General features: G+C 46.0%; 1 protein-coding gene across 1 annotated transcript in view; it reads left to right on the top strand.

The window, feature by feature from the left end:
- LOC306925219 (rap guanine nucleotide exchange factor 5-like) overlaps positions 1 to 24,644 on the top strand; it is an 83,333-nt gene that overhangs the window by 26,772 nt on the left and 31,917 nt on the right. Inside the window, exons 4-6 of the mRNA XM_079503920.1 lie at positions 20,720 to 20,798; positions 21,577 to 21,721; positions 22,614 to 22,711. Of these exons, the coding sequence (XP_079360046.1) occupies positions 20,720 to 20,798; positions 21,577 to 21,721; positions 22,614 to 22,711 (322 nt within the window). The remainder of the gene's footprint in view (positions 1 to 20,719; positions 20,799 to 21,576; positions 21,722 to 22,613; positions 22,712 to 24,644) is intronic.

Raw genomic sequence — 24,644 nt, 5'->3', positions numbered from 1 at the left:
CCTATTCTAGCATTTCCCAACCAGATCCAGCCTAGTATAGCCATCTAACTGTGCGTGCGTGCGTGCGTGCGTGCGTGCGTGCGTGCGTGCGTGCGTGCGTGCGTGCGTGCGTGCGTGCGAGTAAAACATAGTCTAGTTAAGTACAGCCGTACACCCTAGTCTAGTAGTCTAGCCTATTCCAGCTGGAGAAACACCAGAAAAGGCTTTGGTCAGGCTCTGCCAGTGGACCTAATTAGCCTAAGTCCCCTCACCTGCAGAATTCCCAGCCTCTGCCTCAGCCAATTGATTGCCATGGCAACCCCACACCTGCCTGGTAGTACACTTTTCACAGTCAGTTTTCACTATTCAGACACAGGCAGACAGGCAGATACAGAGATCTCCATATACATTATGAGTCTAATAAGTACAAGTGGTTCTCAAATGTTTTATTTGTAAGCACCCCCTTAACTCTGAGAGGGTACGAAAGCTCTATTAGGCTGTACGAGACATTACTGTACTATAGCCTATGTAAAACTATTGGCCGTGCACCCAAACTCATGTAAAAACTATGGCCTGTGTACACAGTGGTTCATCTCAAGCGTGAGGACCTACAGGGCTGACCTACAGGGCTGACAAGAGCCTAGTACAGCCTAATGGAGCCTATTAGAGTCCAGTACAGCCTAGTAGACCCTATTCTAGCATTTCCCAACCAGATCCAGCCTAGTATAGCCATCTAACTGTGCGTGTGTGCGTGCGTGCGTGCGTGCGTGCGTGCGAGTAAAACATAGTCTAGTTAAGTACAGCCGTACACCCTAGTCTAGTAGTCTAGCCTATTCCAGCTGGAGAAACACCAGAAAAGGCTTTGGTCAGGCTCTGCCAGTGGACCTAATTAGCCTAAGTCCCCTCACCTGCAGAATTCCCAGCCTCTGCCTCAGCCAATTGATTGCCATGGCAACCCCATACCTGCCTGGTTGATTACTTAACCAGTACACTTTTCACAGTCAGTTTTCACTATTCAGACACAGGCAGACAGGCAGATACAGAGATCTCCATATACATTATGAGTCCAATAAGTACAAGTGGTTCTCAAATGTTTTATTTGTAAGCACCCCCTTAACTCTGAGAGGGTACGAAAGCTCTATTAGGCTCTACGAGACATTACTGTACTATAGCCTATGTAAAACTATTGGCCGTGCACCCAAACTCATGTAAAAACTATGGCCTGTGTACACAGTGGTTCATCTCAAGCGTGAGGACCTACAGGGCTGACCTACAGGGCTGACAAGAGCCTAGTACAGCCTAATGGAGCCTATTAGAGTCCAGTACAGCCTAGTAGACCCTATTCTAGCATTTCCCAACCAGATCCAGCCTAGTATAGCCATCTAACTGTGCGTGTGTCCGTGCGTGCGTGCGTGCGTGCGAGTAAAACATAGTCTAGTTAAGTACAGCCGTACACCCTAGTCTAGTAGTCTAGCCTATTCCAGCTGGAGAAACACCAGAAAAGGCTTTGGTCAGGCTCTGCCAGTGGACCTAATTAGCCTAAGTCCCCTCACCTGCAGAATACCCAGCCTCTGCCTCAGCCAATTGATTGCCATGGCAACCCCACACCTGCCTGGTTGATTACTTAACCAGTACACTTTTCACAGTCAGTTTTCACTATTCAGACACAGGCAGATACAGAGATCTCCATATACATTATGAGTCCAATAAGTACAAGTGGTTCTCAAATGTTTTATTTGTAAGCACCCCCTTAACTCTGAGAGTGTACGAATGGAACCAAATGGACGCTTACGGGTGTAAGGGTCCATTTGGTTCCATTTGTACACTCTCAGAGTTGCAGAACTATTATGGTCCTAAGTAGATCCAACTACTCTTTCTGGTAATATTATTGTCCGCTCATTTTGTATGTTCGTGGCAAAATAATTAAATTGACAAAAATGTACTGTACACCACAGCATTTCGATGACCCCTGAACATGTACCTTCATCAGAGTGGAGAATACAAGTATAAATCAAGTTGAGCAAAGCTACTCTGCTCCTCACTTGCACGCACGCACAGCTCTCTCTCTCTCTCTCTCTCTCTCTCTCTCTCTCTCTCTCTCTCTCTCTCTCTCTCTCTCTCTCTCTCTCTCTCTCTCTCTCTCTCTCTCTCTCTCTCTCTCTCTCTCTCTCTCTCTCTCTCTGTGTGTGTGTGTCCAACTGAACATTTTCTGTTTATACCAAGTACTTCACACTAGCTCTCTCCCCAAATCCAAAATCATTTTATTTTCCATCCTGATTGTCACTCATCAAAACTGATTATACAACTGTAACCATCAAAGCAATCAACATGTAATGGTATGTGAGGGCGGGTATCAATAAATCGATTAATAATTGGGAGAGCTGTCGATTAATCGATTTGGCTGATGGTCAGTTTTTGGCATCCCTAACTAGGAGGGGAGGGGTCATAGTTAGATGGCTGACACTGTGTACACGGGCAATTGTTTTTACATGAGTTTGTGTGCACGGCCAATAGTTTTACATGAACATTTCTAGGCTATAGTACTTTACTGCCTCGTACAGCCTAATAGAGCCTAGTACAGCCTAGCACAGTCTACTAGAGCCGAAAACAGCCTATTAGAGGCCAGTAGAGTCTAGTATAGCCTTGTACACACACGTCCTGCCTAGTCCAGCCTAGTGGGAGAATAGACTTGGAGAGGGGGGTATTTTGGTGGCTGTACTAGGCTATACTAGGTTGGATCAGGCTGGAAAAGGCTAGAATGGGGTGTACTAGGCTGTGCTAGACTCTAATAGCCTCTATTAGGCTGTACTAGGCTCTTGTCAGCTCTGTAGTTCCTCGCACTTGGGAATAACCACTGTGTACTGTAGTAGAGTCTAGTACAGCCTTGTACACCCACGTTTAGCTTAATCCAGCCTAGTGGGAGAATAGACTAGGAGGGGGGGGGGGGTATTTAGATGGCTGTACTAGGCTATACTAGGCTACATCAGGCTGGAATAGGCTAGAATAGGGTGTACTAGACTCTTGTCCGCCCTGCAGTTCCTCGCACTTGAAATAACCACTGTGTACACGGGCAATAGTTTTTACAGGAGTTTGTGTGCACGGCCAATAGTTTTACATGAACATTTCTAGGCTATAGTACTTTACTGCCTCGTACAGCCTAATAGAGCCTAGTACAGTCTGCTAGAGCCGGAAACAGCCTATTGGAGCCCAGTAGAGTCTAGTACAGCCCTGTACACCCACGTTTAGCTTAGTCCAGCCTAGTGGGAGAATAGACTTGGAGAGAGGGGTATTTAGATGGCTGTACTAGGCTATACTAGGCTGGATCAGGCTGGAATAGGCTAGAATAGGGTGTACTAGGCTGTACTAGGCTCTTGTCAGCCCTGTATTTCCTTGCACTTGGGAATAACCACTGTGTACACGGGAAATAGTTTTTACAGGAGTTAGTGTGCACGGCCAATAGTTTTAGATGAACATTTCTAGGTATAGTACTTTACAGCCTCGTACAGCCTAATAGACCCTAGTACAGCCTAGCACGGTCTACTAGAGCTGAAAACAGCCTATTAGAGCCCAGTAGAGTCTAGTACAGCCATGTACACCCACGTCTAGCCTAGTCCAACCTAGTGGGAGAATAGACTAGGGGAGAGGGGTATTTAGATGGCTATACTAGGATATAACAATCAGGCCTATTGGCGTATAAGTCTGAGTTATATAAAATAAAATAAATAAATAAAGGTCCTGTACCTGCGACAGTAAATCTAGATACTGGAAATGAACAGTAGTATAGAGCACAAGGAAAACGCAAAACTATTTCCCTTTAGGTGAAATGGCTGGTCTTTATAATATTTACAGAGCGAATCAAACCAAAATCATACAAACTGGGCAATCAATCCCTTCAAAATGTAAATTAAATGTTCCAGTCCCTTCAAATTATCCCCTGCAATGTCCCTTTAAAGGTGCCCCCAAAGTCAGTGTTCCAAAAGTAATCCCGAAAAAAGTAATCAGAGTATCCAGATTAATCCAACTGCTGTAGATCCTCTTCTGTTCAATTTAGACAGTCCAAAAAATGTACAAAACAAAAAGGCAATGCCTTGCTTACCGGAAAGATGAAAAAATATATGCTGCTCACCCAACCTTTAAGTCGGGCGTGGTCCGCTGGGTCCTTTGTTCACCAGCTCTGTTTGTTTGACAGAGCTCCAAGCCTCAGAAGCTGGCCTACCAAACTTTATTTCCTTCCCTTGGCAAAGTTCTTCGGTCAGACCGGCATTTCTTGCGTTTTACCTCTGAATTGGCATAGTATTGGCCTTTAAAAGAGTCTGTTTGGCAAAGAAAACTAGCAACACCAAACTCTCTCCTTACTGCCCAAAATGGAACCCAGGCTCGGCGCCTCACTTCCTGGTCTTTTATAGTTTCCTGGCAATATTTCTCACACACATTTCCCCACAGCTCCCCTTGTGATCAACCCTTGTCATAACAGAACATTGATGACCATGGTTCAATTTCACACAACACATTATCTTGTATATCCGTACACTACATTTCAGTGTTAAATATTCAACCTTGGTTTAACAAACATATTCCCCTGTTATTCCCCCAGTATGTTTAATTTTCTTTCATACTCATACCAGGCCAGGAAATACATTGTTTCACATTTCACATTTTATGTGGCAGTGTCACAAGGATATACTAGGCTGGATCAGGCTGGAAAGGGCTAGAATAGGGTGTACTAGGCTGTACTAGGCTCTTGTCAGCCCTGTAGTTCCTCGCACTTGAAATAACCACTGTGTACACGGGCAATAGTTTTTACAGGAGTTTGTGTGCACGGCCAATAGTTTTACATGAACATTTCTACGCTATAGTACTGTACTGCCTCGTACAGCCTAATATACCCTAGTACAGCCTAGCACAGTCTACTAGAGCCGAAAACAGCCTATTAGAGGCCAGTAGAGTCTAGTATAGCCTTGTACACACACGTCCTGCCTAGTCCAGCCTAGTGGGAGAATAGACTTGGAGAGGGGGGTATTTTGGTGGCTGTACTAGGCTATACTAGGTTGGATCAGGCTGGAAAAGGCTAGAATGGGGTGTACTAGGCTGTGCTAGACTCTAATAGCCTCTATTAGGCTGTACTAGGCTCTTGTCAGCCCTGTAGTTCCTCGCACTTGGGAATAACCACTGTGTACACGGGCAATAGTTTTTACAGGAGTTTGTGTGCACGGCCAATAGTTTTACATGAACATTTCTAGGCTATAGTACTTTACTGCCTCGTACAGCCTAATAGAGCCTAGTACAGTCTGCTAGAGCCGGAAACAGCCTATTGGAGCCCAGTAGAGTCTAGTACAGCCTTGTACACCCACGTTTAGCTTAATCCAGCCTAGTGGAAGAATAGACTAGGAGGGGGGGTATTTAGATGGCTGTACTAGGCTATACTAGGCTACATCAGGCTGGAATAGGCTAGAATAGGTTGTAACTAGACTCTTGTCAGCCCTGCAGTTCCTCGCACTTGAAATAACCACTGTGTACACAGGCAATAGTTTTTACAGGAGTTTGTGTGCACGGCCAATAGTTTTACATGAATATTTCTAGGCTATAGTACTTTACTGCCTCGTACAGCCTAATAGAGCCTAGTACAGTCTGCTAGAGCCGAAAACAGCCTATTGGAGCCCAGTAGAGTCTAGTACAGCCTTGTACACCCACGTTTAGCTTAGTCCAGCCTAGTGGGAGAATAGACTTGGAGAGAGGGGTATTTAGATGGCTGTACTAGGCTATACTAGGCTGGATCAGGCTGGAATAGGCTAGAATAGGGTGTACTAGGCTGTACTAGGCTCTTGTCAGCCCTGTATTTCCTTGCACTTGGGAATAACCACTGTGTACACGGGAAATAGTTTTTACAGGAGTTAGTGTGCACGGCCAATAGTTTTAGATGAACATTTCTATGTATAGTACTTTACAGCCTCGTACAGCCTAATAGACCCTAGTACAGCCTAGCACGGTCTACTAGAGCTGAAAACAGCCTATTAGAGCCCAGTAGAGTCTAGTACAGCCATGTACACCCACGTCTAGCCTAGTCCAACCTAGTGGGAGAATAGACTAGGGGAGAGGGGTATTTAGATGGCTATACTAGGATATACTAGGCTGGATCAGGCTGGAAAGGGCTAGAATAGGGTGTACTAGGCTGTACTAGGCTCTTGTCAGCCCTGTAGTTCCTCACACTTGAAATAACCACTGTGTACACAGGCAATAGTTTTCACAGGAGTTTGTGTGCACGGCCAAGAGTTTTACATGAACATTTCTACGCTATAGTACTTTACTGCCTCGTACAGCCTAATAGAGCCTAGTACAGTCTGCTAGAGCCGAAAACAGCCTATTGGAGGCCAGTATTGTCTAGTACAGCCTTGTACACCCACGTTTAGCTTAGTCCAGCCTAGTGGGAGAATAGACTTGGAGAGAGGGGTATTTAGATGGCTGTACTAGGCTATACTAGGCTGGATCAGGCTGGAATAGGCTAGAATAGGGTGTACTAGGCTGTACTAGGCTCTTGTCAGCCCTGTATTTCCTTGCACTTGGGAATAACCACTGTGTACACGGGAAATAGTTTTTACAGGAGTTAGTGTGCACGGCCAATAGTTTTAGATGAACATTTCTAGGTATAGTACTTTACAGCCTCGTACAGCCTAATAGACCCTAGTACAGCTTTAGCACGGTCTACTAGAGCTGAAAACAGCCTATTAGAGCCCAGTAGAGTCTAGTACAGCCATGTACACCCACGTCTAGCCTAGTCCAACCTAGTGGGAGAATAGACTAGGGGAGAGGGGTATTTAGATGGCTATACTAGGATATACTAGGCTGGATCAGGCTGGAAAGGGCTAGAATAGGGTGTACTAGGCTGTACTAGGCTCTTGTCAGCCCTGTAGTTCCTCGCACTTGAAATAACCACTGTGTACACGGGCAATAGTTTTTACAGGAGTTTGTGTGCACGGCCAATAGTTTTACATGAACATTTCTACGCTATAGTACTGTACTGCCTCGTACAGCCTAATATACCCTAGTACAGCGTAGCACAGTCTACTAGAGCCGAAAACAGCCTATTAGAGGCCAGTAGAGTCTAGTATAGCCTTGTACACACACGTCCTGCCTAGTCCAGCCTAGTGGGAGAATAGACTTGGAGAGGGGGGTATTTTGGTGGCTGTATTAGGCTATACTAGGTTGGATCAGGCTGGAAAAGGCTAGAATGGGGTGTACTAGGCTGTGCTAGACTCTAATAGCCTCTATTAGGCTGTACTAGGCTCTTGTCAGCCCTGTAGTTCCTCGCACTTGGGAATAACCACTGTGTACACGGGCAATAGTTTTTACAGGAGTTTGTGTGCACGGCCAATAGTTTTACATGAACATTTCTAGGCTATAGTACTTTACTGCCTCGTACAGCCTAATAGAGCCTAGTACAGTTTGCTAGAGCCGGAAACAGCCTATTGGAGCCCAGTAGAGTCTAGTACAGCCTTGTACACCCACGTTTAGCTTAATCCAGCCTAGTGGGAGAATAGACTAGGAGGGGGGGGGTATTTAGATGGCTGTACTAGGCTATACTAGGCTACATCAGGCTGGAATAGGCTAGAATAGGGTGTACTAGACTCTTGTCAGCCCTGCAGTTCCTCGCACTTGAAATAACCACTGTGTACACGGGCAATAGTTTTTACAGGAGTTTGTGTGCACGGCCAATAGTTTTACATGAACATTTCTAGGCTATAGTACTTTACTGCCTCGTACAGCCTAATAGAGCCTAGTACAGTCTGCTAGAGCCGAAAACAGCCTATTGGAGCCCAGTAGAGTCTAGTACAGCCTTGTACACCCAAGTTTAGCTTAGTCCAGCCTAGTGGGAGAATAGACTTGGAGAGAGGGGTATTTAGATGGCTGTACTAGGCTATACTAGGTTGGATCGGGCTGGAAAGGGCTAGAATAGGGTGTACTAGGCTGTACTAGACTCTTGTCAGCCCTGTAGTTCCTCGCACTTGAAATAACCACTGTGTACACGGGCAATAGTTTTTACAGGAGTTTGTGTGCACGGCCAATAGTTTTACATGAACATTTCTAGGCTATAGTACTTTACTGCCTCGTACAGCCTAATAGACCCTAGTACAGCCTAGCACAGTCTACTAGAGCCGAAAACAGCCTATTAGAGGCCAGTAGGGTCTGGTACAGCCATGTACACCCACGTCTAGCCTAGTCCAGCCTAGTGGGAGAATAGACTAGGAGGGGGGGTATTTAGATGGCTGTACTAAGCTATACTAGGGTGTACTTGGCTGTACTGGACTCTAATAGACTCTATTAAGCTGTACTATAGGCTCTTGTGAGTCCTGAACCTTCTCGCACTTATAAACACTGTGTACACAGGCAATAGTTTTTACATGTCTGTGCACAACCAATAGTTTTATAACAAAACACTTTTTTGATAACAAAATATGCTGGACTAGGCTGAACTAGGCTGGACTAGGCTGCTCTAGGCTGGACTAGGCTTCTCAAGTCTGGACTAGGCTGGACTAGGCTGGTCTAGGCTGGACTAGGCTGCACTAGGCTGGACTAGGTTGTACTAGGGTGGACTAGGCTGTACTAGGCTGGACTAGGCTGGCCTAGGCTGGCCTAGGCTGCACTAGGCTGTACTAGGGTGGACTAGGCTGTACTAAGATGGACTAGGCTGTACTAGGCTGCACTAGGCTGGACTAGGCTGGACTAGACTGGACTAGGCTGTACTAGGCTGGACTAGGCTGGACTAGGCTGTACGAGATATTACTGTACTATAGCCTATGTAAAACTATTGGCCGTGCACCCAAACTCATGTAAAAACTATGGCCTGTGTACACAGTGGTTCATCTCAAGCGTGAGGACCTACAGGATTGACAAGAGCCTAGTACAGCCTAGTAGACCCTATTCTAGCCTTTCCCAGCCAGATCCAGCCTAGTATAGCCTGTATCTAACTGTGCGTGCGTGCGTGCGTGCGTGCGTGCGTGCATGCGTGCGTGCGTGCGTGCGTGCGTGCGTGCGTGCGTGCGGGTCCACGGGAGGTCACTATATCAGAAACACTGTTTCCCATAGCATACTGTGGACCTACAGGACATTACTGTACTATAGTCTATGTAAAACTATTGGCCGTGCACCCAAACTCATGTAAAAACTATGGCCTGTGTACACACTACAGTGGTTCATCTCGAGCGTGAGGACCTACAGGGCTGACAAGAGCCTAGTAGACCCTATTCTAGCCTTTCCCAGCCAGATCCAGCCTAGTATAGCCATCTAACTGTGTAAGTCTGGACTAGGCTGGACTAGGCTGGTCTAGGCTGGACTAGGCTGCACTAGGCTGGACTAGGCTGTACTAGGCTGGACTAGGCTGTACTAGGGTGGACTAGGCTGTACTAGGCTGGACTAGGCTGCTCTAGGCTGGACTAGGCTTCTCAAGTCTGGACTAGGCTGGACTAGGCTGGTCTAGGCTGGACTAGGCTGCACTAGGCTGGACTAGGCTGTACTAGGGTGGACTAGGCTGTACTAGGCTGGACTAGGCTGGCCTAGGCTGCACTAGGCTGTACTAGGGTGGACTAGGCTGTACTAAGATGGACTAGGCTGTACTAGGCTGCACTAGGCTGGACTAGGCTGGACTAGACTGGACTAGGCTGTACTAGGCTGGACTAGGCTGGACTAGGCTGTACGAGACATTACTGTACTATAGCCTATGTAAAACTATTGGCCGTGCACCCAAACTCATGTAAAAACTATGGCCTGTGTACACAGTGGTTCATCTCAAGCGTGAGGACCTACAGGGTTGACAAGAGCCTAGTACAGCCTAGTAGACCCTATACACGCGTGCGTGCGTGCGTGCGTGCGTGCGTGCGTGCGTGCGTGCGTGCGTGCGTGCGTGCGTGCGGGTCCACGGGAGGTCACTATATCAGAAACACTGTTTCCCATAGCATACTGTGGACCTACAGGACATTACTGTACTATAGTCTATGTAAAACTATTGGCCGTGCACCCAAACTCATGTAAAAACTATGGCCTGTGTACACACTACAGTGGTTCATCTCAAGCGTGAGGACCTACAGGGCTGACAAGAGCCTAGTAGACCCTATTCTAGCCTTTCCCAGCCAGATCCAGCCTAGTATAGCCATCTAACTGTGTAAGTCTGGACTAGGCTGGACTAGGCTGGTCTAGGCTGGACTAGGCTGCACTAGGCTGGACTAGGCTGTACTAGGCTGGACTAGGCTGTACTAGGGTGGACTAGGCTGTACTAGGCTGGACTAGGCTGCTCTAGGCTGGACTAGGCTTCTCAAGTCTGGACTAGGCTGGACTAGGCTGGTCTAGGCTGGACTAGGCTGCACTAGGCTGGACTAGGCTGTACTAGGGTGGACTAGGCTGTACTGGGCTGGACTAGGCTGGCCTAGGCTGGCCTAGGCTGCACTAGGCTGTACTAGGGTGGACTAGGCTGTACTAAGATGGACTAGGCTGTACTAGGCTGCACTAGGCTGGACTAGGCTGGACTAGACTGGACTAGGCTGTACTAGGCTGGACTAGGCTGGACTAGGCTGTACGAGACATTACTGTACTATAGCCTATGTAAAACTATTGGCCGTGCACCCAAACTCATGTAAAAACTATGGCCTGTGTACACAGTGGTTCATCTCAAGCGTGAGGACCTACAGGGTTGACAAGAGCCTAGTACAGCCTAGTAGACCCTATACACGCGTGCGTGCGTGTGTGCGTGCGTGCGTGCGTGCGTGCGTGCGGGTCCACGGGAGGTCACTATATCAGAAACACTGTTTCCCATAGCATACTGTGGACCTACAGGACATTACTGTACTATAGTCTATGTAAAACTATTGGCCGTGCACCCAAACTCATGTAAAAACTATGGCCTGTGTACACACTACAGTGGTTCATCTCGAGCGTGAGGACCTACAGGGCTGACAAGAGCCTAGTAGACCCTATTCTAGCCTTTCCCAGCCAGATCCAGCCTAGTATAGCCATCTAACTGTGTAAGTCTGGACTAGGCTGGACTAGGCTGGTCTAGGCTGGACTAGGCTGCACTAGGCTGGACTAGGCTGTACTAGGCTGGACTAGGCTGTACTAGGGTGGACTAGGCTGTACTAGGCTGGACTAGGCTGCTCTAGGCTGGACTAGGCTTCTCAAGTCTGGACTAGGCTGGACTAGGCTGGTCTAGGCTGGACTAGGCTGCACTAGGCTGGACTAGGCTGTACTAGGGTGGACTAGGCTGTACTAGGCTGGACTAGGCTGGCCTAGGCTGCACTAGGCTGTACTAGGGTGGACTAGGCTGTACTAAGATGGACTAGGCTGTACTAGGCTGCACTAGGCTGGACTAGGCTGGACTAGACTGGACTAGGCTGTACTAGGCTGGACTAGGCTGGACTAGGCTGTACGAGACATTACTGTACTATAGCCTATGTAAAACTATTGGCCGTGCACCCAAACTCATGTAAAAACTATGGCCTGTGTACACAGTGGTTCATCTCAAGCGTGAGGACCTACAGGGTTGACAAGAGCCTAGTACAGCTTAGTAGACCCTATACACGCGTGCGTGCGTGCGTGCGTGCGTGCGTGCGTGCGTGCGTGCGTGCGTGCGTGCGGGTCCACGGGAGGTCACTATATCAGAAACACTGTTTCCCATAGCATACTGTGGACCTACAGGACATTACTGTACTATAGTCTATGTAAAACTATTGGCCGTGCACCCAAACTCATGTAAAAACTATGGCCTGTGTACACACTACAGTGGTTCATCTCAAGCGTGAGGACCTACAGGGCTGACAAGAGCCTAGTAGACCCTATTCTAGCCTTTCCCAGCCAGATCCAGCCTAGTATAGCCATCTAACTGTGTAAGTCTGGACTAGGCTGGACTAGGCTGGTCTAGGCTGGACTAGGCTGCACTAGGCTGGACTAGGCTGTACTAGGCTGGACTAGGCTGTACTAGGGTGGACTAGGCTGTACTAGGCTGGACTAGGCTGCTCTAGGCTGGACTAGGCTTCTCAAGTCTGGACTAGGCTGGACTAGGCTGGTCTAGGCTGGACTAGGCTGCACTAGGCTGGACTAGGCTGTACTAGGGTGGACTAGGCTGTACTAGGCTGGACTAGGCTGGCCTAGGCTGGCCTAGGCTGCACTAGGCTGTACTAGGGTGGACTAGGCTGTACTAAGATTGACTAGGCTGTACTAGGCTGCACTAGGCTGGACTAGGCTGGACTAGACTGGACTAGGCTGTACTAGGCTGGACTAGGCTGGACTAGGCTGTACGAGACATTACTGTACTATAGCCTATGTAAAACTATTGGCCGTGCACCCAAACTCATGTAAAAACTATGGCCTGTGTACACAGTGGTTCATCTCAAGCGTGAGGACCTACAGGGTTGACAAGAGCCTAGTACAGCCTAGTAGACCCTATACACGCGTGCGTGCGTGTGTGCGTGCGTGCGTGCGTGCGTGCGTGCGTGCGTGCGGGTCCACGGGAGGTCACTATATCAGAAACACTGTTTCCCATAGCATACTGTGGACCTACAGGACATTACTGTACTATAGTCTATGTAAAACTATTGGCCGTGCACCCAAACTCATGTAAAAACTATGGCCTGTGTACTCACTACAGTGGTTCATCTCAAGCGTGAGGACCTACAGGGCTGACAAGAGCCTAGTAGACCCTATTCTAGCCTTTCCCAGCCAGATCCAGCCTAGTATAGCCATCTAACTGTGCGTGCGTGCGTGCGTGCGTGCGTGCGTGCGTGCGTGCGTGCGTGCGTGCGTGCGTGCGTGCGTGCGTGCGTGCGTGCGTGCGTGCGTGCGTGAGGGTCCACGGGAGGTCACTATATCAGAAACACTGTTTCCCATAGCATACTGTGGGAGGTGTACACAGAGCACTGTTCTAATAGTTTTTGCCACCCTGTGGAATTATGCTTGAACTGCAAGATAGGGCCCTAAAAATGTAATAATAATAAACAAAGAGAAACAAATCAGTGTGGGTCATCCGTTGGACTGATGGGCGAACAAGTGGTGTCCACGCGAAGAGTCGGGCCCAGAGGACATGTAGAGTCCCCCCCCTGAATTTTCACGCCCCCATGGGCCGCACGGTGGGGCCCGGAAATTTGGCCTGGTGCACCGGCCATAGTCACTATGTTTCATGCACACAAAACTTGATAAATGTAATAATAATAATAATAATAATAATAATAATAATGTACAGTAAGCAAGGTAAACACAAGGCAAACCAAGAGGCAAAACTATACAAACTATAGGATGCCAGGTCAACAGATGAACCTGGGCCTGGCATCTGTCTAATCAATAACACCAACAACAATAACAATACAAAGAGTAAACAAGTAGTAACGCCCAGTGTTAGGAATGAAGTACCATGAGGACCAACGCATCTAGTTGTACTACGATGTACTGCGTATTGTGCGTTTGAGCAGCTTGGGATGTACAGTTGGAGGCCATCGATATTGTCCTTTTCTTTTTGCTGAGGTTTGCGTGATCTGCGCAAAAGGACAGTTTTGGGCGGGAACCCCTTTTGGTGTTTTAAACATTATGTTATAATTTAGCTATTGAAAAATAGCAGATCTACAAGCTCATAGCGCGCCACCGAGTGGCGCGCTACGAGCTTGTAGGTCTGCTATTTTTGAAAAATCGTGAAAATATTTATTTCAGAAAACTGGAGGATTTAGAAGGATTTTTTTTAATTTTGAGGTCAGGCCTAAATGGGTCAAATGATAAGGGACAATATCGGTGGCACCCAACTGTAAGTGTTGTATCGAGTATGGACAGGTATAAAATATAAATATAAAGACTCTACTAGGACCTCTTCCTTTCTACGTCTTATCTGAATCTGCAGTTCTGCACCCAGTACTGTATATTCTTGAACTTTTCCAGACTGTCCTTGAGTTGAGTGAGCCTTAATTTCCCTTGAAATAAATATAAATGTAGTCACAATGCATAACAGTACATTAACAGTATTAACCGGAAGAAATATAGCCAAGTGAGCGTAAACAATCTATCCCCAGTAAGAGTGGGTAAAAATGAACAGGCAAGCCACAGTGGATATAATGAGAAATTATTTACAGTACATTACCTAGTGCCATATCGTTGCTGTCGGGCAGAAACCTCTTATCACAATCTTGGAATGTGGGGCGAAGCAACGCGTTTCGCTACTTTTGAATTTGAATCTTGAAAAGTAAGAGTTTTGGACATATGAGGTTTCCACCCGACAGAGACGGTATTATGTCTTGTTCTCCCTGGGCTAGGTTGGTGAAAGGGTTGAACATGATTTCATGAATTCATGCAATTCAGCAGAGAGATAAATGTCATTACTGTTGCACACGTTTACGGCTGTACTGTACGTAATAAAACAACATTGAATCACAAGCAGTTTTTCACTACAGTGTGAATATTACATTAATTTTACCACACACTTTCTATAACCGGTGCATGTATAACAGCATTAACAATGCAAAAGGTGATTTCTGCAAGAGATGGCACTTTCACATAACAGAGCACCGCAGGCTACTTCTCTATCACTAACATACAGTACAATCACAGCAGGCTATCATTCTGTATCAGTGTTGTCACATTTTTACGAGATAAATAAGCAACCAGGTCTACGAAAACAAACCCAGAGGCAACTAGGCCAAATGAGCACTATTTTCCACAACATTAATCTTGGGAAATATAAGATATATATTTCTATATTCTATTAGGAGTTATTTCCCGTGAATGGATGAAATTGTTATGGTGACCTGAAAATGCATTTTCTGCTTATACGCAGTAGCTTGAGAGAATGGGAGAACCCTGTTATTGAACAATCACCACTATTGCAACGATTACTATGGGAACATAAACATGTACACTTGTACAGTGCATACAGCACTATAGTAAATCAAAAGGTGCATATACGGACGGTGCTTTGCATACAGGCTATCATCATGATTCAATGCTGCTTCATTGCCTGTGATGACTATTGCACCTAAGCTTGACGAATGGACGTGTTCAATTCGAAGGCCGAGGGCCATTGATCCGTTTGATAACTACCTACTGAGATGCAAAAGGAAACACAGGGATTGATTGATTGATGACTTCATTGATTTCCCGATCGACAGATCGGCTTGCTTGGATCAATTAATTCCCTTTTGGGATCTGCGTTAACAGTGGAGTAAATCCGATTTGACGTGAGCGTTCTGAATGCAAAGATGTGATGGATGGCATCGCACAGTGCAGTATAGTGTGCAGCTACACCGTAAGTGAAGAGTTCCAAGCAGAAGTTCTGTACCAACATATCATTTTTGGTAGGCTACTTTATTAAGAATTTCTGTGTGTTCTATACACACTTACTCTTTTGTATTATTATTATTATTATTATTATTTAACCTATCTGTTCTGTGTTTCATAACTGTGGTAGGCTACTGCCATGACAACTGAAATTCCATCACGTGATCAATGAAGGGGAAAAATAATCACACCTGAAGTGAGTGGTGCGACTGTACCGTGTGGGGGTCCGAGTGGGGTCCTGGCAACATAGGGGGGCGGTTCCGATGAGCCTTCCCGCGTCCGAAACGGTCAAGAAATGACAGAGTTACCGTGTTGCAGTTTCCGTGCTCGGACACGTACGTACGTAGGTACACATACACGTACACATACATACAGACACAGCTAGATGTGTAATAGAGCAGAGGCACTGCTCAAAAAGAGTAAAAAACTGCAGTGTTACCACCTGAGAGTTCTTGTTGTTGTTGGGCAGAAACCTCTTAACTCCATTCTAACTTCTTGTGTTTTTACTTTTTTCATAAATGAACACCCTACTTGATCATACAACAGCGTCACACAACAGAAGCATGAAACGTAGCAGATGCCCAAGCTTAAAATGTGGCCCAAATCGATGCGTTTTGAGCTTGTAGATCCAACAACTATTTATGCTTTTGAATTTGAGTCCTGAAAGTCAGTTTGGACATGTGAGGTTTTCAGCGGACAGAGTGATTTGGACCATGTCTTGCATTCACCGTGGCCGTCAAGACTCACTGATCATGATGGAAATAAAACACAGAAATAAGAACAGGAAAATTGTTTTTGGTTTTATCAAGTGAACTGAAATAGAAAACAATATGATTGCAGAACTGCACAGAAATGCCCTCCTCCTAACACAGCTGTTTAGATGAAATCCTCAGGGGGGACAATTGCTTTCCCTTCAATTTAGAAAATTCTACAGTTTAGCTTAGAGCAAAGAAATACCAAAACAAACAACCAAGCCACAAAAACAGACTTCTTCCTAGAATAAAGCCCAGTGTATGGCAGTTGTATAGCCTGTTTTCATCAAAAACGCTGTCTGGGAACAGAAAGCAGAGAAAAATGTATTTTTATACATCCTATATTAGGCTATTATAGACTAAATTCAACCTTGTCTTCTTTGGAAGTCCTAGGACAGGGTTGGAAGTCCTAGAACAGGGGTGGAAGTCCTAGGACACGGGTGCCCAAAAGGTAGATCGCGATCTACCAGTAGATCACAAAGGCTGTTCAGGTTGATCACATGACATATGTCCCTATACATATACCGGTAATTTAAATAAAATAAGAATCATTTGGCATCTGACACTTGAATTAAGGTGACTTGATTGACTGACATAAGAAATGGCCTGTTAACCCACAATGCACAAACATCTGTAGCATTACAAAGTTTATATACAAAAAAATAATTATTCCATTTTCCCCTCTATTTCCAATTAGTGTGTTTTTCCAACACCAGCACCACTATTCCAAAGCCCCCTCATGTAAATTTTGAAACAATTTTCAGCAATGGGATAATATTTTTTTTGGTGGGTAGATCTTGTTGGTCTTCAAAAAGTTCTGGGCACCCCTGTCCTATAGCAGGGGTTCTCAACCCGTGGGTCGCGACCCCTCGGGGGGTCGCCAAATTAAAAAAAAAAAAAAAAAAGATTTTTTTTTAAATTTTATTTTCACGATTTTTCAAAAATAGCAGACCTACAAGCTCGTAGCGCGCCACTCGGTGGCGCGCTATGAGCTTGTAGATCTGCTATTTTTCAATAGCTAAATTATAACAATGCTTAAAACACCAAAAGGGGTTCCCGCCCAAAATGGGTTAAGGTTATTGTAGCAGTCAATTTATATTGGGGGTCGGGAGGGGGTGGGGCGGGGGTCCCGAGACATTGCCAAAGCATTTCCGGGGGTCCCCGGCCAAAAAGGTTGAGAACCCCTGTCCTATAGGATCACTCACAGGTTGCGGAAGAGCGCCCTCTATTGTAACCACTGAAAACACCACATGACGTACACATGCGTCAATGGCAGTCTGTGCGTTGGATTGAAATGACTTATGCGTCAATGGCAGTCGTAAAGCAGACACTTTGTTTTACTGGTCTTTGGTTAAATAAAGACAATACTAGTGATTGAAGACATTGTTAGACATGCTCTTGTCTGTCTTTATAAGAAAAAGACAGAGGGGAACGAAACAGAAACTCAGCATGAGCGCTTCTTCGTCGACGGCTAGCGTCTTCTGCCGCAGGATGATTCCAGCCGCTTGCCGCCGCCCTGCTATTTCACTCGCTAGATGAATCCTAGAATGTTGTAACGTTACGTAGGCCTATTTCATGCTGAATAAATAGTTATGAATGGTCTGTCGTCATTGCTTCTCAGAAGATTCCCGAACAACATGATTAGGCTACCCTGACTATGGCTTTAGCTGGATCTTAGTTTAAGTGTCAGTGTGGAGAGACCATGACGGGGTTAGTGTTGCGTATCTAATGGCGTGTGAAGTGCCTTTAACTGCTGGCTATGGTTTTCCTTAAGTAGCCTACCAACAACTAATCGGAATGCTATACGCTGCTACTACTCCGTAGTGGGCTAGGCTAGGGACCGGCCCCAGCCACTGTCAGGATTATTGTTGCAAAAATAATTGCGATAAACAATATTATTAAAATGATTGCGATGCTAATACATTAACTACTTTTGCTGGGGACCCCCTGGAACTCTCCCAAGGACCCCTGGGGTCCCCAAACCAATGCTTTAGAGAATGTACTCTAACTTGTCATTAGTGTGTGTTATAATGGTCATTGTGTGGCCATTAGTAGTGGGTTAATGTCTGTAACGGCTGGCTGCCACGTTCATAAACGCAGGGAGACACGAGCGCTGCCATGCACGCTTTGATGTAAGGTGGGCTCAGTGGAGCAGAACACACACACACAAAGGCCGCGGGAAGTTGGTGTGAAATAAAAAAAGGAGCAGATTTGACAATGCAGGGTGTGTGTGTGTGTGTGTGTGTGTGTGTGTGTGTGTGTGTGTGTGTGTGTGTGTGTGTGTGTGTGTGTGTGTGTGTGTGTGTGTGAGGCATGCTTCTGTCCACAGCCCAGACTGCATTGTGCCTAATAGGATTTGTTGTGAGAGCGTTTCGCCTGCTGGCCATGCAGCCGACCGCCACTGTGCTGTTAGTCGTCCTCATCGACTCTCCGCTCAGCGACATGCGTGACAAACGTGACCTTAAAGCACGCTTGTGCGTTAATTAAATGTAAATGTGCTTATCTGATGTCCCTCTGAGGACTTGTCAACTGCTTTCAACCTGGTGTCCCTATTTTGGACATGTCATTAGTCGAGTGTAGCAGATCAGATGTGAGCTTTAGATCAGCTATAGGGCATGGCATTTCGTGGTTCCATAGATGGAAAGCCCATTCATTTCCCCATAGAGATTTCAGAAAATATGTATATGTTCTAATCTATGGTCATGATTCACCAGGTGCCTCGTGGCTTGGTTCCAGATAATTCATGTAAATACTTTGGGAAATCTCTATGGGAAACACCAATGCGCTTTTTATCGGTGGCCACCACTGCTATGCCCTATTATTCACCATGCAACATCGCACTGTCGCACAACAAACTATAAAATAGTGCTTAGATAGTGGTTAATCGATTCAGAGGCTAATCAGTAAACAACATCAGTAAACAGTTAATTGTGCGTGTCATTGTGATGATACAGATTTACATTACACAATGTACTCAGCTGTATGTATGCAACCTTGGGAGAGAATCACGCAAGGACACAATGTCCCTACTTGTAAAGACATTACAGTGATTGTTAGGCAAATATCAGCTGGCCATTGTGATAATTGGATTGAAAACGAGAGTTCATCTGAGAGAGAGAGAGAGAGAGAGAGACCCTTGACCCTACTGTCTTATAGTCATGTTGTAAACCTTAGCAGACATCATATACAGTAAGATTTAAGATAAATAGGCATTGATTGATTTAATATAGTTATTGAAAGCAGTGCATAAATTATAATATAAATGAGCTTACAATTTCACATATCTGTCGTTTGTAAATACATTATTATTTTTGTGTTGCAATTTAGTAATCGTTCTCCTTTTTTCCCTGGGGTTTCCCCTCAACCATATTGGAGTGCAGGGGAAAAGGTCATTCACATTACAACCCACTCCTAAAAACCACTCATCAACAAGCCTAATGACCAACGCTAGCTGCTCATTGACATTCCTGGTTAAAGGGGGGAGGGGGTTCTTATTGTCATTACAGAAATGGAACAGGAACAATAATAGTGCTAATCAAACGGGTGCATGCTAGTTAAACAACAATGGGTGTCAAGGTCACCAGTGTTATCAGGCTGTACAGTGTCCTGTACTGTCTGAATGTAAAGAGATGCAAAGCTGAATACCTCTCATATACGGGCATTTCCGAGGAATATGACGTATGATGCAGTCACGCCTAAGGGCTGCCGTGTATGTGTACGTATGTATGTATGTATGTGCGTGCGTGCGTGCGTGCGTGCGTGCGTGCGTGCGTGCGTGCGTGCGTGCGTGCGTGCGTGCGTGCGTGCACGCCGGGGCTCCACTGGACGCGTCAGCGTTGCGTCTCCGTCACTGTCAGGGAATGTTCCCTTTTTAATCAATGAAGGGTTGCTCCACTGCCTACGATGCGTTGCGTTGCGCTGCGTTCGGTGACTGCTTTAAAATTGCCCCAGTTCGTTTTTTGACCCGCATCACACGCGTCCAGTGGAGCCCCGCCATTACTCTGTTACCTGCTTTTTACTAACACTAACATTACAAAGATGCCCAGAACATCGGGATGAACCTGTGTAGTTTATGGCTGCTCCAACAGTAGTGGCAACATAAAAAAAAACAAAAAAACGGAATGTCAAAATATCCACCGCGGTGGCTGAGACCAGAGCCATAGAGTAATGGTTGAGACGAAGCAGTGAAAGGTCCTCAAAGATACATAATGTCAGTCTTACCCAATACCCAATCTTTCTGTTTTATGAACACAAGGCTGCTGTACCTCATACTTTAAATGCTTAGTATAAACTAAAGTACAGGCTGAGTCTGCTGCTGGCTCCTACAGTAGCTTCCATTCAAGAGCCAATCAGCATCTTGGCCCTGATCGCAGACGCTGATTAAGTGGCTGTTCCACTTTTTGACTGGTCTGCACTCAGAAGACACATGATAATGTGATTTCACGATGGTTTAGCAGGATATAAGGTTTCTTCCCGACAGCAACGATATTACAAAGAAATACATGCAGCATTTTCATATAATGTATACATGTGTTCTCTCTTACAGACACACTCCTGGATGACTTCCTGTTGACCTACCTGGTGTTCATGTCTACCAGTGACCTGTGTTCTCTCTTACAGACACACTCCTGGATGACTTCCTGTTGACCTACCTGGTGTTCATGTCTACCAGTGACCTGTGTTCTCTCTTACAGACACACTCCTGGATGACTTCCTGTTGACCTACCTGGTGTTCATGTCTACCAGTGACCTGTGTCACGCTTTACTTGGACAATATCCTTCATATTCTACCACCAGAAACAAACTGTTCAGTATTTCCTGTATTTCTTCCAAGATTATCGGACTTCCCACAACCTGATATGAACAATAAGGCCATCACATGCTTACCACTTTCAATATCATGACACTTTTCGGAAAATTATCTAAGTAATGTAAAGTATTAGACCTAAATGTTACCTTCAACTTCTTGTTTATTCCCATAATGACTGCAAGGTTATACAGCTTTTGTATAGTTTGTAGCAATTGTAGAAATATTAGGCTTTAATTGTCGAATGTTCAAGCACGTTCTAATCACGTACACTTTACATTACTTAAAGGAGCATTCAGTGATTTGGGTGATTTGGAAAACCACCCAGTCCGCCCCGGTAACAAAATGTGCACATGCACGCTCTACAGTGGGGGGAAGTGCAACAGGCCAACAGCATGTGCACAAAGGCCCGCCCCCACTCGATCATGATTGGAGGAAGGCCCCTCTCATCCTGATTGGATGAAGGTTTTGCCACCCGCCACCAAAACTGAAACTAGGGTTTTTTGACCCCAGGGGCTCACTGGGGACAGGGAGGAACTCCTTGTATGCTCTCATCACTGAATATACCTTTAAGAGTAAGACCATTTTCTAAATATGAAATTGTCTAACATTTTCGACGTGCCCACCACTCTTCCTTGGTGCCCACCCTTCCTGTTACCAAGCACGCTGAGGCACCCTGTTCTGCTATGAAACGTGACTCCCTCTCAGACAGTCTGTGCTCAAACCTTAACCGACACCGCCCACCTATGTCACCAAGCGACGGCGAGGGAAGGAGGACGGGAAGGACGCCCTGGACAGGAAACGCAAAGTCCTGCACCTGGTGTCCCAGTGGAGCGCTCTGCGGAGGGAGTTTATGAGGGATGAAGAGCACATAAAGATGTTCATGAAGGTACGAACAGGGGTCATCCATGTCCCTACATGGACAAATGTGTCCGTTACACACCATTATAATGTTCTTATTTCAATCAAAAGACCCAATTACTGAATGTCAAGTCAACTCGAGTCCACTAGTACTAGTGGTTCCCACTATTGCTTGTGGTTTTCGCGAGGACCCCCATAACCCTGAGAGTTTACAAATGAAACCAAATGGACCCGAAAGGGTCCATTTGGTTCCATTTGTACACTCTCGTACATTCCCAGTTACAGTTACAGACATGTTACGGTCACAATCATCCAGTGTTTCTGGTAATACTCATTTTGTCTGTGACAAAAAATATTTTGTCAAAAATGTCCACAAAAGCCAACATGACCTCTGAGTGAGTGAGTGAGTGAGTGAGTGAGTGAGTGAGTGAGTGAGTGAGTGAGTGAGTGAATGAGTGAGTGAGTGAGTGGGTGGGTGGGTGCGTGCGTGCGTGCGTGCGTGGGAGAGAGAGAGAGAGAGAGAGGGAGAGAGACAGAGAGAGAGAGAGAGAGAGAGAGAGACCATCATGGAGGTTGGGTTCAAATCCACCGTGGTGCTGGGGTGGCACCTTTCATTAGGGAGTGTTGGACGGGAGGAGTATAGGACGAAGGCTCTATGTCCTCCCAGGGGGCTCCTCACTGGCAGGTGAGTCGGTATAGGATACAAAAGCAGTAACACCGAAATGTGTGTGGGGAGGAATTCATTGGCATAACGACTAAATTGGGGAGGAAAAGGGGGTGAAAAAGCAACAACAAAAAAGAAAGAAAGAATACACATGAAAGAATACAAATGGAGGTGGGAATGAAAGGCATGACAGCAGCCGGGTGTGATGGGATGAAGCTCTCCAGAGAAGTGACCTGTACATCCTTCCTGGTTGCAGACCCTGTACCGCTACGTTCTGGATGACCTGTACCAACACCCTGGTCTGGAGCAGGACGTCAGGGAGCTACACACCCTGATACGACTGCAGCGCAGCCAGTGAGTTACCACACACACACACACACGGACACGCACGCACACACGCGCACACACGCGCACACACACACACACACACACACACACACACACACACACACACACACACTCACTCACTCACTCACTCACTCACTCACTCACTCACTCACTCACTCACTCACTCACTCACTCACTCACTCACTCACTCACTCACTCACTCACTCACTCACTCACTCACTCACTCACTCACTCACTCACTCACTCACTCACTCACTCACTCACTCACTCACTCACTCACTCACTCACTCACTCACTCACTCACTCACTCACTCTCTCTCTCTCTCTCTCTCTGTATCAGTGATGCCAGTGAGTTAAAACACACTGATAAACATAGTGCTAACTGAAAGGAGCTGTACGGCGCTACGATTCCGATGCTCCCCCTCTCTCCAGCTCTTTATGAAAAAATAAAAAAAAACATTTTCAGGTGGTTTACAAATGTCATCCAATCAGGAGAGAGAAACAAATAAAGATAATTCCAATTCAAGTTCCAATTTTGATCCAATTTGTTTGATCACTTAAAATTTCACTTATTCTGCATCCTGTATGCGGTCTTTCTCCTGATTGGATGAAATTGGTATCCCGGCCGGAAAAAGTAGTTTCCTAAAGACTGTTTACTGGAGAGAGACGGGGAAACTCAAGTTATTGAACAAACACGAGCAGTGATTGCTATTGGAAGTACAGAGATATTTAACAAAATAACATCAATTACTGCACCCTTAGCATCTCTCAGAGATGAATTGATGCATGACGTTCTTCTCCTATCATAAGGAATAATTCATGTAGGACATCAATAATGCAGAACACAGGGGATTTGTGTATATTTTTAAGTAGTACGTCTGAGTGGCTTTCTGCAGCGCTGTAAACAGGAAACGTGGCTGTGCAGAAGGGCATATTGGGAGAATGTGAGAATGGAGAACAGAATGGGTCCAGTGACATTAGAGAGAGGCCCTGCTTTGTGTCCGCTATTCCATCCCGTCAATGGATGTCTTTCATCGATTAAGTCTAAATGGGGAGTTCTGGTCTGGTGGTGTTATGTAAGGACCCATGATGAAGGTCATGGTTCTCGTCGTGTCCGCGGCACATCCATTGGACACGAGAATGTCCGGTGACAGAGCGGGAAAAACGAGTTGTAACAGAGACGTCATGCTGGGTCATCCTGGTCCTGCAGTCCCAGAGCCAGCAGAGACTTGAACCGAGACACAGACACGTCATGTGGCGGCTAAACAGGCAGCCGTATCGGGTCTAACTTTACGGGTTAAACCAAGTCCCCAGAGCGGCTGGGAAACATTGAAGCCGCCTCACCTTACTGGTCAAAGATGGAACTGTAGGTGGGCAAAGTCCATGCACGAGCAAAAGAGCGAGCGGCTGGGGTGTAATACAGAACACTCGTTCATTAATCGATTCAGACACGTTCATGGAGGTTAGCACCAAATGTTGGTGCCCAAATCGAGAGCGGGGCAGTCCGCTCTCTAGTTTATATATAACTCGATGGGTTAAACTCGCACTGTACACCTTTTACAGTGTACAGTACATGAGTTCTATGCCTGTTCACAAGTCAAAATATCAAGGCACACAATGTAATGTGTTGGTGCATTGTGAGCTTGTAGATCAGCTTTGTTTGTGTGTGAATTCTTTATTTCTTTATGTTTATTATAATGTCATGTACAATTAAATAAAACGTGTTTTGGCTATGATGACATGCCCAAAACAAGGGACACCAGATTTAAAGTACATAGCATATAGGCTATGTAGAATTCACCATTGAATTTACCTCTGCATTGGGAAAGGAGTGCTGTAAAAACACAGTAGTACACCCATTGCACAGTCTGCCTCAGACCACCATCCACCCTCCCATCCCAATTGGTTCCTCACAGCGTCCCGTCAGACAGCTGTGGAT

Source organism: Electrona antarctica (assembly GCF_951216825.1).
Source record: "Electrona antarctica genome assembly, chromosome: 6".
NCBI lineage: Eukaryota > Metazoa > Chordata > Actinopteri > Myctophiformes > Myctophidae > Electrona > Electrona antarctica.
Note: the sequence above shows the minus strand (reverse complement) of the source record. Positions and strands in the feature narration are given on the sequence as shown.